The sequence below is a fragment of the Trachurus japonicus genome, chromosome 17, assembly GCF_045865225.1.
Source record: "Trachurus japonicus isolate A0001 chromosome 17, Traja_1.0".
NCBI classification, from domain to species: domain Eukaryota; kingdom Metazoa; phylum Chordata; class Actinopteri; order Carangiformes; family Carangidae; genus Trachurus; species Trachurus japonicus.
Window position 1 is genome coordinate 6,753,966 of NC_140923.1, and position 15,199 is coordinate 6,769,164.

General features: G+C 43.5%; 3 protein-coding genes across 3 annotated transcripts in view; 2 read left to right on the top strand and 1 right to left on the bottom strand.

Annotated features, from left to right (window-relative positions):
- The window catches only part of LOC146969927 (tripartite motif-containing protein 16-like), a 279,242-nt gene that overhangs the window by 148,569 nt on the left and 115,474 nt on the right, over nt 1–15,199 (bottom strand). The gene's annotated exons all lie outside the window — the stretch shown is intronic.
- On the top strand, nt 193–1,928 carry LOC146969942 (tripartite motif-containing protein 16-like). Its single transcript, XM_085805448.1, has one exon. The coding sequence runs from the start codon at nt 226–228 to the stop codon at nt 1,891–1,893; it is 1,668 nt and encodes a 555-aa protein (XP_085661574.1). The 5' UTR covers nt 193–225; the 3' UTR covers nt 1,894–1,928.
- LOC146969943 (tripartite motif-containing protein 16-like) lies at nt 3,880–7,315 on the top strand. Its single transcript, XM_085805447.1, has 2 exons — nt 3,880–4,028; nt 5,325–7,315. The coding sequence occupies exon 2, from the start codon at nt 5,440–5,442 to the stop codon at nt 7,108–7,110; it is 1,671 nt and encodes a 556-aa protein (XP_085661573.1). The 5' UTR covers nt 3,880–4,028; nt 5,325–5,439; the 3' UTR covers nt 7,111–7,315.

Here is a 15,199-nt window from a genome sequence, read left to right on the forward strand (position 1 = left end):
CTGCTTCAGCTCTCTTTAAGCTCCACCCTGTCAATGTATTTCCTTGTTCACAGATCTGTAAGTATGAGGACGGGTGGAGACAACATGTAGTGACCTGCAGGAGATGATGAGTCTGACTCACTGCAGCAGCTGAATCAACAGAGATCAGTTTTCCTGTTCAGAGACATAGACTGTTGCTGTTGCAGAGAAAGTGAAACCGTTGGATAGAGACTCTCAGGAGGTGAAATGGCGCAGAAAGGAGTTCATCTGGATCAAGAGAAATTCTGCTGTTCCATCTGTCTGGATCCACTGAAGGATCCAGTGACTATTCCCTGTGGACACAGCTACTGCTTCAACTGTATTAAAACCCACTGGGATAAAGAGGATGGGAAGAAAATCTACAGCTGCCCTCAGTGTAGGAAGAAGTTCATACCAAGACCTGACCTGGTGAAAAGCACCATGTTAACAGATTTAGTGGAGGAGCTGCAGAAGACTGGACTCCAAGCTGCTCCTGCTGATCACTGCTATGCTGGACCTGAAGATGTGGCCTGTGATGTCTGCACTGGGAGAAAACTCAAAGCTGTCAAGTCCTGTTTGACATGTCCGGCCTCCTACTGTGAGAAACACCTGCAACCTCATTATGAAGCAGCTCCATTAAAGAAACACAAGCTGATGGAGCCCTCCAAGAAGCTCCAGGAGAACATCTGCTCCCGTCATGATGAGGTGATGAAGATGTTCTGTCGCACTGATCAGCAGTGTATTTGTAACCTCTGCTTTCTGGATGAACATAAAGGCCACGACACAGTCTCAGCTGCAGCAGAAAGGACTGAGAGGCAGAGAGAGCTGGAGCCGAGTCGACAAAAAATCCAGCAGAGAATCCAGGACACAGAGAAAGATGTGAAGGTGCTTCAACAGGAGGTGGAGGCCATCAATGTCTCTGCTGATAAAGCAGTGGAGGACAATGAGAAGATCTTCACTCAGCTGATCCGTCTCATGGAGAAAAGAAGCTCTGAGCTGAAGCAGCAGATCAGATCCCAGCAGGAAACTCAAGTGAGTGGAGTCAAAGAGCTTCAGAAGAAGCTGGAGCAGGAGATCACTGAGCTGAAGAGGAAAGACGCTGAGTTGAAGCTGCTGTCACACACAGAGGATCACACCCAGTTTCTACACAACTACCCCTCACTGTCAGCACTCAGTCCATCTACACACTCATCCAGCATCAATATCCGTCCTCTCAGACACTTTGAGGATGTGACAGCAGCTGTGTCAAAGTTCAGAGATAAACTACAGGACCTTCTGAGAGACACATGGACAAACATCTCACTGACAGAGACTCAAGTGGATGTTTTATTGTCACCACCAGAGCCCAGGACCAGAGCTGGATTCTTAAGATATTCACAGGAAATCACACTGGATCCAAACACAGCACACACACAACTGTTATTATCTGAGGGAAACAGAAAAGTAACATTCATGAGTGAAGATCAGTCTTATTCTAGTCACCCAGAGAGATTCACTACATGTTGGCAGGTCCTGAGTAGAGAGAGTCTGACTGGACGTTGTTACTGGGAGGTGGAGTGGAGAGGAAGAGGAGTTATTGTAGCAGTCGCATACAAGAATATCAGCAGAGCAGGTGGCTCAAATGAACATTTGTTTGGAAGTAATGAAAAATCTTGGGCGTTAAATTGTTCCAACAACCGATTAACATTTTTGTTCAACAACAGAAAGACTCTAGTCTCAGGTCCTCAGACCTCCAGAGTAGGAGTGTACCTGGATCACAGTGCAGGTATTCTGTCCTTCTACAGCTCTGAAACCATGACTCTCCTCCACAGAGTCCAGACCACATTCACTCAGCCTCTACATGCTGGAGTTCGGCTTTGTTACGGAGCCACAGCAGAGTTATGTAAACTCAAATAGACAAAGATCATTGAAGGTGCAGTTGGTTTAAATCTGTATTTTTGTTCATCATTTTGTTTAGTCTCCATGTTTGTTGCTAAAAGCTCACTGCACAGAGATCACCTGTCAATCAAACATTGAATCTCTTAAAACAATAAGAGACTCAATGAATGTAGTGAGGTGAAACTGTATAGAAGAGACCCTCTGTTTTTTGGGAATGTACTCGGTTCAAGGTTGACATGGAGAGAGCATAGACATATGGAGAATAAGTGTAAAGTAGTGATAAGGTTTCATTGAGGTATGTATGTACATGTGGTTCTAATCAGTTCAAGGCTGGACTATGGAAGTGAAATATAGGCTATAATCTCTTTCATTGCAGGCCTGGATAGGACCGGCATCCATGTCCTGCTACATGTCTGTATGGTTGTGCTTATGTGCTACCGTCCTTTAACCAATCCTTTTTCTTTCACAGCCCTTCTCTCCCCTCCCCCTCAAGAAGCTTGTGCCTCTTGTTAGGCCATCATTGTAAATAAGAAGTCGTTCTTAAAGATTCTGCCTGGTTAAATAAAGGTTAAATAAAAATAATAATAAAAAGACATTCCGGCTTTGAGGGTGTGTCTAGAGACAGTTTAACCAATACCAGTTTTCCCATTTTATGGGCATGAGAAAACCTGTGAAGGCTGCATCAACAACCATTGAGGCTAAACTACTGGTTAAATTTGAGGAGACATGAAAAGAGTCATCCAGTACAAAGTGTGCTACAGGCCTGCTGGGACATAAAGAGAGCACAGAAGCTGAGCTGTGATGTTATGGGACAAACAGTGACAAAAGTCTTGAGAATCAATAAGCCTGAGTTTGTTCCAGCTCTTGTTGCCTGTGGTTCCTATGTGGGTGTAAGAATATATGAAATTAGACTCAGAATTAGTCAAAGTCAAGGTAGAATAAAGAAAGTGTACAGTAGATCTACTGAGTGAATTTCATATGAGAAAATTAAACTTGAGGAAAATGTTCAGATCTTCAGAGGTGGGTCAAAGGATCCAAAAACAGGAAGAGTCTGCTATTGTAATGCCTACCTGTGGAGGTTATGTATCTGTCCTACGTATATAGCCTCAGATCAGGTACATCTGGTAGCTGAGATTTACTGTCTGACATCATGACGGCACAGGCAGCGAAGGCAAGACATCCATATTGTATTTGAGTGGGTTGTTGCTCATTCTGGTGGTCTGGGCAATGAAAAGGGTGGGCAAGCCATTCAAGCTCTGAAAAGAAAAAATGTGGACACAGCAATTAAATTACCAAGACCAGCGGAAGAGAGTATTATGTGGAAATAAATAAATATATACAATACACTGTATATACAACTGAACAGCATGGTATAAGTACTGAAACATGGAACATTTGGACATGTGCATTCTAACATTTAGAGATGGTCAAAATTTGTATTTTAGGTGCATTCTAAAATTTTATCCCAAAGCCCAATATCCCTAACTTGTGTTTGTACATCTGTATAATTAATCATTGTGTTCTGTACATAATGTCATCACTCATTACTGGACTATTTTAAATACCGTTTTTACTGCCATGTATTAGTGGTCTTTATTCTTTCATTGATGTCTGCTACTGCAATACTGGTAAGTTTTTAGTAGTCCTACAACGGTACGAATAAAGGAATATCTTATGTTTGATCTTGTCTTGTCTTATCTTATAAAAGATAGGCTACTGCACTTGGGTCAAGAGCCAAAGGAAATAAACTTCTACAACACCTAAAACAGAGTTGGTACGATGAGGAATATAGGAAGGAAAAAAGGAAAGAGGAGGCAGCTGACTGAGAATAGGGAAAACAGACAACAGAAACAAAAAACTGTGGAACATGTGATAAGGGAATACTCATTCAGAGAATGCAAAACGTGTCAGGAAACGACAGGCGGACCAGCCACTGTAGGACATGTTTAGCCCCAGGAGATGGCGATAGTGCAACACCACCCTTAAAGCCCACAAGAAGACGCAGAAGAAGTGTAAGCAGGAGAAAAATAAGTCAACAGGAAAACACGGGTATAAGAGTTTTCCTGTGTGACAGTGCATTTATTTCCCCGGCTCAGCTCGTAGCTGTTAACGACGACGCAACTCCTACAGCCCACGTGGAAAGTAGCGACAAGGTAAACAAACGCGACAACGTTACGTTAATAAGAAGTAGAGCTGTCGGCGTTCCTTTCTCTCAACCACCCTGGCTGTGGACGGAGTGTGAAGTGGTACCAGATTTAGCTTTGATCATGTAACTTCTCTCCTATCTCAGAAACGCCTGCTGTTTGGGGGGAAAAAAACGATTCGCCAGTTTACAGCTCAGTTTAGCGGTAGATCATGTGACTGGTTTGACCTGGCTGGTGGGGAGAATGAACTCCTAAATATTTTCAAAGAAACTTGTTTGAGATGGGATGCTAGACAAAATCACGTACAGGATCAAAGATTACAAAACTTCAAAAATATGAAACAGTTTTTTCATTCATTCCTTTGCAAAACTCCAATAACTAAATAGAATATGAATGTTATTATCTGCCCAGATGTTGTGAATTGAATGTGAGCTTCTCAGATGGAAACTATTCTCTTTGCTGAGTCACCAAAATTGCATGTTGTAAATGGCATTTAACAGTTAACTCTTTGACTGCCAGCCATTCTCACAGCAGGGGTTATAGAGTAAGGAGGGTTATCCTCCATGTTTTGTGTTGTGTCTTTATACTGTTGGTATATGGATGTTTGTTTATATATTGCATATACATATAAAACTGGAAAATAAAATATTAAAAAAAAACCAGACACTCCCACCACCTTTAGCTCTCGTCACGTTCGCCGGCGCCGTCCGCTCCTCAAACACACTAGTCGCGGGATTTTCAAGCTGCTATCTGAGTGATTTCTCGCAAAATCTGGCGACTTTCCAAACGCTCTTGGCGACTAACGACGAGCTATCAACGGGGTTGTTGTTACTAACGTTTGTGCTATGTATCACGGAGCTGCACCGAGCTTCGACGAGCTGCCGAGCCGCCATGAGCCCCACCGCCGGCCCCTAAGCTCTCACCGGCGGCCAGAGTGTCACAGAGCGGCCCCCGCTGCAGTCAGACACCCACTCCGCTCCGTGAGGGGGGAAAAACACGCTATATTTTTTATATCTCTCAATCCAAATGTGTTTTTCTGCACTTTATTTTGATGATACAAGTCTGATCTTCACAGAGGAGTAGGGCAAGACATTCAGTATGGCGTTACGATTAAAAAAAACGCTAAGACGAGTTATCTTGTCTTTGGCAGTCTACGCTTGGATCCCCTAAGACGAGATAACTCGTCTTTGGCAGTGAAAGAGTTAACAAACACTGTCTCATCACTCTCTCCCCCAATTTTCTTGCTTCAACATTGATCAACTTCATCCTAACATCATATTATTTCCTTGTCCCCTCCCTTCACAGATCTGTAAGTATGAGTCTGACTCACTGCAGCAGCTGAAGCAGCAGAGAGACAGAGACTGTTGCTACTCAGAGAAAGTGAAACTGTTGGACAGAGACTCTCAGGGGAAGGGCTGAGATGGTGCAGCAAGGAAATCAGCTGGATCCAGGGAAATTTGCTTGCACCATCTGTCTGGATCTACTGAAGGATCCAGTGACTATTCCCTGTGGACACAGCTTCTGCTTCAACTGTATTAAAACCCACTGGGATGAAGAAGATGGGAAGAAAATCTACAGCTGCCCTCAGTGTAGTAAGAACTTCAAACAAAGACCTGACCTGGTGAAAAGCACCATGTTAGCAGATTTAGTGGAGGAGCTGAAGAAGACTGGACTCCAAGCTGCTCCTGCTGATCACTGCTATGCTGGACCTGAAGATGTGGCCTGTGATTTCTGCACTGGGAGAAAACTCAAAGCTGTCAAGTCCTGTCTGCAATGTCTGGTCTCTTATTGTGAGAAACACCTGCAACCTCATTATGATGTAGCTCCGTTAAAGAAACACAAGCTGGTGGAGCCCTCCAAGAAGCTCCAGGAGAACATCTGCTCTCGTCATGATGAGGTGATGAAGATTTTCTGCCGCACTGATCAGCAGTGTATCTGTCACCTCTGCCTTCCGGATGAACATAAAGGCCACGACACAGTCTCAGCTGCAGCAGAAAGGACTGAGAGGCAGAGAGAGCTGGAGCTGAGTCGACAGAAAATCCAGCAGAGAATCCAGGACAGAGAGAAAGATGTGAAGGTGCTTCAACAGGAGGTGGAGGCCATCAATGGCTCTGCTGATAAAGCAGTGAAGGACAGTGAGAAGATCTTCACTCAGCTGATCCGTCTCATGGAGAAAAGAAGCTCTGAGCTGAAGCAGCAGATCAGATCCCAGCAGGAAACTCAAGTGAGTGGAGTCAAAGAGCTTCAGAAGAAGCTGGAGCAGGAGATCACTGAGCTGAAGAGGAAAGACGCTGAGCTGAAGCTGCTGTCACACACAGAGGATCACACCCAGTTTCTACTCAACTACCCCTCACTGTCAGCACTCGGCCCATCTACACACTCATCCAGCATCGATATCTGTCCTCTCAGATACTTTGAGGATGTGACACCAGCTGTGTCAGAGCTCAGAGATAAACTACAGGACCTTCTGAGAGACACATGGACAAACATCTCACTGACGGTGACTGAAGTCGATGTTTTACTGTCACCAAAAGAGCCCAGGACCAGAACTGGATTCTTAAAATATTCACAGGAAATCACAATGGATCCAAACACAGCACACACACGTCTGTTATTATCTGAGGGAAACAGAAAAATAACACGTGGTCTACAACCACAGTCTTATTCTCGTCACCCAGACAGATTCATATCATGGCGTCAGGTCCTGAGTAGAGAGAGTCTGACTGGACGTAGTTACTGGGAGGTGGAGTGGAGAAAAGGAGTTTATATAGCAGTTGCATACAAGAATATCAGCAGAGACGGGAACATGGAGGACTGTGGATTTGGACACAATGACAAATCATGGGCATTACGTTGTGATAACACTTATTCATTTTGGCATGACGAGATCCAGACTCCAGTCTCAGGTCCTCGGTCCAGAGTAGGAGTGTACCTGGATCACAGAGCAGGTATTCTGTCCTTCTACAGCGTCTCTGAAACCATGACTCTCCTCCACAGAGTCCAGACCACATTCACGCAGCCTCTACATGCTGGAGTTTGGCTCCTTTACAACGGAGTCTCAGCTGAGTTGTGTAAACTCAAAGGACATTGAAGGTGCAGTTGGTCAAAAACTGTATCATCGTTCATCAGTCATTTTTAGTCTCAATGTTTGTTGATAAAAGCTCATTGTGGTTGTGTCTCTGCTGTGCACATAAATCACTTGTCAATCAAACATTACGGGTGGGACTTTGACCTCTGACGTGTTTTTCTGTGTTGTTTAGGCAATAAGACAGAAAAGCTAGACTTATTCTACTTTACTGATTCATTGTGTGAACACCCTGAGGGTTCTATTCATTAATAAAATAGTTTTAACTAAAGAATAAAATGCTTTCTTGTTTTTACTGATGTTGATGTAAACTGCCAAAGGCTGAGTGAAGCTCAGCCTCATCTCCCTGCGCATCCTTCAAAATTTCAGATTTGCATGACTGAAACCTGATGCAGAACACAAGTGGGCGCCATCTTCCTGCTGACCAGGGAGGTGAGTGGACCTTAAAGATCAGACAGTTTCTCTCTTTTCCTTTAAGATTCCTGTTCTTTCTTGAATGTATCCCCTGTTGGTCTCTGTTTTTGTGTATATGTTCTGTGCAGGTATGGTGTACCACTTCCCCGTCACACTTACTCACCTGCTCAGCCATTCCTCATCGTCTCAACATGTTCACCTGAAAAGCCCGGTCCTTGTCATCGTCACTGGTTCTGTTGAAGATCCAGACATCAACTGATTTTACACCTGAACTGCTGAGCTTCATCTAACTGTTATGATCATATCTATACATTACACACGTTGGTTTGACAAATCTAATGAAGTATCCTGAATGTATCTGTAGCGGCAATCTTTCTTCTTCAGGCTACTCGTTTTGCCACTACTATTAAGCAGTCTTCTTGGCAGTAAGCTTGACACAGAAAAAGAGAGGAATCTTCGAAGACAGTAACTAGGTTCAAAAATAGTTTTACTTAAAACAAAAACAAAGTTACAAGATTCACTCTGGTATTCTCTTCTTATTATTCTTGTCAAAAAACTGTCTTGCTCCTTAAGCTGCTTAAACTGGTCTGAGAGCTATGATGTCATCCACAGCATAATTAAAGGAGCAGTTACACATTTTAAATAAAAACTATAAACTATTGCAAGCAATACAAGTATGGCTCTTACATTTCCAGCCCCTAATTGCTTATGCTAAATGCAGAACAATTACCAAACATTTTCACATGAGAGCCATGTTACATTCAACATAGTAACTAATTTACCCTTACATGTACATTATAATGCAAAAAAGATGAACAACTTTATACATTAACTGTCATTAGCGCTCTTCACTCAAATAATTCACACTGCATGTTTCAGCAGGCACAGCTTGGTTACAGGTCTGTCCAGTACGTTAGTCTTCGTCTGCACACTGACTCGCCTCACTGTACCACTTGAGTCAGGTAATGTCTTTATTACTCGACCCATATTCCAGGAGTTGCGAGGGGCAGATTCATCTACTATCAGTACAACATCTCCTGGCGAGAAGTTCCTCTGTGGTGTGAGCCACTTTTGTCTCTCTTGAAGGAGTGGCAAGTATTCTCTCGTCCATCTAGTCCAAAACAGATCAGCTATGTACTGTATCTGTCTCCACCGGCGACGTGTGTACTGGTCATCTTGGTCAAAGACTCCTGGTGGAATGTTAGGTTGTGTCTTCATGAGCAACAAGTGATTGGGAGTGAGAGCTTCAACATCACCCGGGTCGTCTGATGAGAGTGTTATCGGTCTGTTATTGATGATGGCCTCGACTTCACACATGATGGTTTGGAGTCCTTCATCATCTAGTGACTGTTGTTGTAGCACAGAGTTTAAGACCTTTCTTACAGTACGGATTTGTCTTTCCCATACGCCACCTTGGTGGGACGCTGCTGGGGTGTTGAAAATCCACTTGATGCCTTTTTGTGTCATAACGTTCTGTACTTTTGTCTGATTCAGGTTTTCCAATGCTTTGCGCAGCTCCTTTTCTGCTGCAACAAAATTTGTTCCATTGTCTGAGCGTAAAACTTTTACTTGCCCTCTTCTACATATGAACCGACGTATGGCGTTAATGCAGGAATCTGTATCCAAACTGTGAGCGATCTCAAGGTGAACAGCTCTCACAGTGAGACAAGTGAAAATTACGCCGTACCGTTTGACAAGGCTCCTTCCACGTTTGACCTCAAATGGCCCGAAGAAGTCAACTCCCACGTTGGTAAAGGGGGGTAGATCTGGCTGTAGCCTGTCTTCAGGTAGATCTGCCATCTTTTGTTTTCCAGCCTTAGCATGAAGTCTTTTGCACACGGTGCACTTTGAGATAATCCTCCTTACAGCTGAGTTAGCTTGAGGGATCCAATATTTCTGTCGCAGCATTGCCAGCATGTAGTTGCGACCACAATGTCCAACTTCTTGGTGGATGTGTTGCAGTATGAGGTTGGCTATATGTGAATTTTTAGAGAGGATGGCTGGGTGTTTAGCTTCTTGTGGCATTGCAGCTTTATGAAGCCGTCCTCCAACTCTTAATATTTCATCCTGCAACATGGGATCAAGTTTGTAAATCTGGCTTTTTTTCTTGATGGGAGCATTTTCTTTTAGAGCACAAATTTCGTCTGTGTAGTCCTGCGACTGACTTATTCGTATGAGCTCCACTTCTGCTTCAACCAGATCCTCCAGTGACAACGGATGTTGTTGAATCGTTGATTTGAATTTCTTCATGTGCTGATCAATGAACTTGCTCTGTTTTTCAGTGTTGTTCTCAGATTGACTGATTGTAGTTTTGAGATCTTTTCTCTTGTCTTTCAGTTGTAGTAGCATCCTCTTTAGTCTGAGAAACCATCCGACTGCTTTCTTTAGTCGTTGCCATGACGAGTAGTAAGTGATAAGCTTGTTGAGTGTATCATAACTCTCTTGTGTGATGGTTATGGTCACTCTAGCACATGTTTTGATTTCCGGATCTTCCTCTGTGGTCAACTCTCTTTCATCCAATTGTTTTGGCCACTCACTTTCAGACTTCAACAGGAAAGCTGGTCCATGTATCCAGACTTTGCTCTGCATGAACTTCTCCACTTTCACTCCTCGAGAGCCCTGATCTGCTGGGTTTTGCGCTGAGTTGACATAATGCCACTGTGTAGGATGAGAATGATCTCTGATTGTTGTAACTCTGTTCGCTACAAACGTTTTGAAGCGAGCACTTTCATTTGACAGATATCTGAGCACTGTAGTGCTATCTGTCCAGAAGACGGATTCCTGTAACGGGATCTTCAGTTCTTGTTTGAGCATTCTGTCCATTTTTACAGCAATGACTGCTGCTGTCAGCTCCAATCTCGGTATTGTGACATGTTTCAGAGGTGTTACTCTTGATTTTCCTATTAGGAGGGAACAGTGTTTTTTGTTCTCACGGCTGGTAAGCAACAGGTAGGAGGCAGTAGCATATCCATCCTCGCTCGCATCAGCAAAATGATGCAGCTGTGCTGATTGTGTGGATCCAAACCCTTCTGCTTTGATGCATCTGGGTATGCTGAACTCTGCCAAACTCTTTAAATCTGCCAACCATTCTTTCCACTTTTTTGCATCTCCACCTTCAATCTCATCATCCCAACCATGTTTCTTCTTACACAGGTCACGTAAGATGAGTTTTGCCGGTAAAATCAGCGGCGCCAACAGACCGAGAGGGTCGAAGACAGAACTTACTGTGGACAAGATACCGCGTCTGGTGACAGGTTTACTTTGCTTGTTTATTTGAAATCTGAACCTGTCAGTCTCTGTGCACCATTCCACACCAAGTGCACGTTCCATAGGCAGTGTGTTTTGACTCAAGTCTAGGTCTTTCACTTCAGGTGCCTTTTCATTGTCTGGAATAGACCGCAAGACTGTTTTGCTGTTACTCACCCACTTAGTGAGATGGAAACCTCCTCTAGCGCATAAGGCTGTGAGCTCTTGCACAAGGCTGGCTGCTTGGTCACTTGTTTCCACTGCCTTTAGGCAATCATCAACATAAAAATGTCTTAACACAGTGTCAACTGCCTCTGCACTCACAATTCCTCTTGCATCTTCCGCAGTTCTTCTCAGAGCATACGAAGCGCAACTGGGTGAAGATGTAGCACCAAAAAGGTGTACTTTCATCCTGAATTCTTCCACGTCACTGTTTAGATCGCCGTCCGGCCACCACAGGAACCGTAGCAGGTCTGTATCTTCCTCTGGGACCCTCACTTGATAAAACATAGACTCCACATCTGCCATCAGTGCCACTGGATGTTCCCTGAATCTTAATAGAACACCAGTGAGGTTGTTAGTGAGGTCTGGTCCCTGCAGCAATTGTTCATTTAGTGAGACACCCTGATATGTTGTTGTGCAATCAAAAACTACTCTTATTTTCTTTTTCTTAGGGTGGTACACCCCGTGGTGGGGGATGTACCAGACACGTCCATCACTGCGACTGATCTGTTCAGCTGATATTTTCTCAGCGTAGTCTTTTTCAATGATGCCCTTCATGAATGATATGTAATCTTTATGGAAGTCTGGATTCTTCTTTAACTTCCTCTTGAGATTGTCGGCCCGCTGCTGAGCCATGCAGCGGTTATTTGGCATCTTGACGTTTTCATTTCTCAGGGGCAATCCCAGGCTGTAATGTCCGTCAACCAACTTCGCTGAGCTTGTGACCAGAAGCATAAACCTGCGATCATCTTGTGACATCTCCTCTTTTTCTTCACAACTTCGCTCTGGGAAATCTGTGTTGTACTGTTTCACTAACAGCTCTTCTATTTCCCTCACTTGTATGTGATTAACTGTGTAGCTCTGCAGTTTACCATTGTTCATTTTTGGTCCGTGGTCTTTTCTTAGGGGTCCATTAATCACCCATCCCAGGGCAGTCTTAACTGCATATGGCCCTTGTCCTTCACTATTTATGATTTGCCACGGCTCTATGGCCTTTGGGACGTTGGCACCAATTAGCATTCCCACTTTTGCTGTAATACGTGGCAAACGTACTTCTTTCAGATACTGCCATTGTGCAATGTCTTCTTGCCGTGGTATGTTTTCCTCCTTCACTGGGATGTGGCTGTGTGTAAACACTTTTGGAAGTTCAATGTATGTATTTTCTTCAAGTCCACACACCTCAAGATCTGAGAGAACAATACTCTTCATTAATTTGTGACTGTCGGAGTTGTCCTGAGCCATTGTGTCCAGAAGAAACTGAGTGTTCTTTCCTTTAAGATTCAGTTTCCTTTGAATGTCCTCAGTACAAAATGTCGCTGTGCTGCCAGGATCTATAAAGGCATACGTTTCCACATATCTCTCACTTTTCCTGGACTTAAGTTTGACTGGTACCACAGCAAGCACACATTCTTCTTCTCCAGCCCCAGTGTTACCACATGACTCCTGACCCAACGACACACAGGCACTTGAAACTATGTCGTTCTCAGTATTGTTTTCTTCTGTCTTTTCTGACGCACTATCATCTTCCGTCTTAACGTGGAGTATGTCTGGATGCAAACGAGAACAAATCTGACACTTGAGTCTCTTCTTGCAATTCTTACTCAGGTGCCCAAAGGTTAGACATCCAAAACATAGGCCTTTAGATTTCAGGAAGTCTATCCGTTCTGTGTTTGTCAGCTCTTTGATTTTATTGCATGAGGAAAGTGCATGATTCTTCTGGCAGAATAAGCAGGGTTTGTGAAAGGCTGTCACAACAACTTTTGCAGGGCTGCTTTTCTTTACAGTTGCCTCCATGTTTGTGTCCTGTACACCTGTAGCAAACATGCTCTCTCTTTGTCCATATTTCCTGATGTTTCTCTCTTTTGTAGCCTTTTCTTTTCCTTTGAAGGATTGTGGACTCTCTATAACATCGCCGAAGAGAGGATCCATAGCCACCTTTGCTTGTCTGTCAATGAAGTCCACTAGGTGAGAGAACCTTGCTCGTCCTCTTCCTTCTTCATGGATCTCGAATGCGGTCGTTCTCCACTTCTCTCTCATCTTATAGGGAAGCTTTGAAATGACAACTCGCATATTTGTGGGATTATCCATTTCTTCCATAAATACAATGTCATCCATTGTGTTCCTGCATCCAATCAGGAAAAGAGCATAAGCATTCAATGCCTTACTATCTTCTGGTTTAATCTGAGGCCATCTCAAGGCTTTATCCATGTAGGCATTTGCTATCTTCAGCTCGTCACCATATTGTTTCTTGAGTAACTTTCTGGCCTCATGGTAGCCTCTGTCAGAAGACATATGCTCACAGCTACGAACAAGTTCCTGCGGCTCCCCGCTGGTATACTGCTCTAAGTAGTACAACTTGTCTTGAGAACTGTCTGTCTTGCTGTCCACAGCATGCTCAAAGGCTCTGATGAAGGATTTGTAAGTGAGAGGGTCACCTTTAAAAACTGGAATGCCTTTAGAAGGGAGATAAGACCTTGATTGTTGTTTTACAAGCATCTCCGTGATCGCATTCTGCTTCCTCATAACCTCATACAGTCCTCCTCCACTGTCTGCCACTTGTGGGTTGCTATTGCCACGAGGTTGGTTCTGTTGAATGTCCTGTGAAGACTGCTCCAACATGCCAGGAACATATGCTTCTTGTCCTCCTGCAGCAACCTTTGAGGTTAGCATAGCACCATCACTTTCTTCTTTATATTTACTTTGTGAACGCCTTCGTGATGCATCACTGTGAATACTTCCTTTCACACTCTCATATTCTTCACACACCTTGAGCTTTGCATCAGACTCTGCAATAGCTGTTTCCATCGCAAGCTGTTCCATTTTAGCTTTAAGCTGCAGCTCTTCTCTCTCCAGCAACTGTTTCTTTTGTAACGCTGCTGCGCGTGCCTTCAAGGCTGCATGCTCCACAGCTGCCTTTAGCGCTACTGAAGTCCTACTATCTGTTGATGAAGAAGCTGAGGATTTCTTTTTGCTATGACGACCTGCTCCAGCTTGTGATACACTGTCCTCTGCTTTGACATCATCTTTGATAGTTTCATCTACTAATTTCTTCCTCATCGCAGCACACCATTTTTCAGTGTCCACAACAAAGTTTACGAAAGGTGTGGTTTTTGGCTCATACCACTCACGTTGGTCTCTTTGTCCTTCCTCTTTATCCATAAGAGCAACAACTGCAATGTTTATATCCTCAAACTCAGTGATTATTTCGTGAAAATTATCATGAAGCAATGCATCCACTTCATCCACATTGGAACCATCGTGCTTCAGGCTTTCAATATTGTTCATCATGCCTGTAAGCTGGGATAATTTTCCTCTCCTTGAGGCAATAAGTCTGCTTATTTTGTCACATATTGCCTTTTCTGTGGGCTTTGGCGCCCTCTTCTGGTCAGATTCCTCCATAGCCACAGCACCACAGCACAAGCCACTTTACTTAGAATTCAGCTTAAAACAGTCAGTTCTTCCAGGAAACACTAATGTCCATCAGTTTCTTCATAAGCACATCAGTTTTCAATGACTAGCTGATATCCAAATCCACTTTCATGAAATGCCTCCACCATGTGCTGCGCCTCTCCACCAGGCTAGCGTTAGCTTTCCATGTGTTAGCTTAATTAGCTGTTGAATTCTTGTTGCAAAGCATCCACAGACTTACGTATTTCAGTTTGAGGACTTGGGTTGTCTCCTTATCCATGAAGAAACAGCTTTAATCCGGTTCATCCGTTCTTCTTTCCACTGAGAGCGGAGTTTTTTGACTCGCATGTAGCGGCAATCTTTCTTCTTCAGGCTACTCGTTTTGCCACTACTATTAAGCAGTCTTCTTGGCAGTAAGCTTGACACAGAAAAAGAGAGGAATCTTCGAAGACAGTAACTAGGTTCAAAAATAGTTTTACTTAAAACAAAAACAAAGTTACAAGATTCACTCTGGTATTCTCTTCTTATTATTCTTGTCAAAAAACTGTCTTGCTCCTTAAGCTGCTTAAACTGGTCTGAGAGCTATGATGTCATCCACAGCATAATTAAAGGAGCAGTTACACATTTTAAATAAAAACTATAAACTATTGCAAGCAATACAAGTATGGCTCTTACAGTATCCTTAAAGTATGTGACACATTCAGTATGCATTTTAACAGTAGTGGAAATTGTACTTAAGTCGCTCAGCTTTAATTTGAGAGGGTTCACAACAGTATAGAAATGACTACATGGGAGATAACAATTA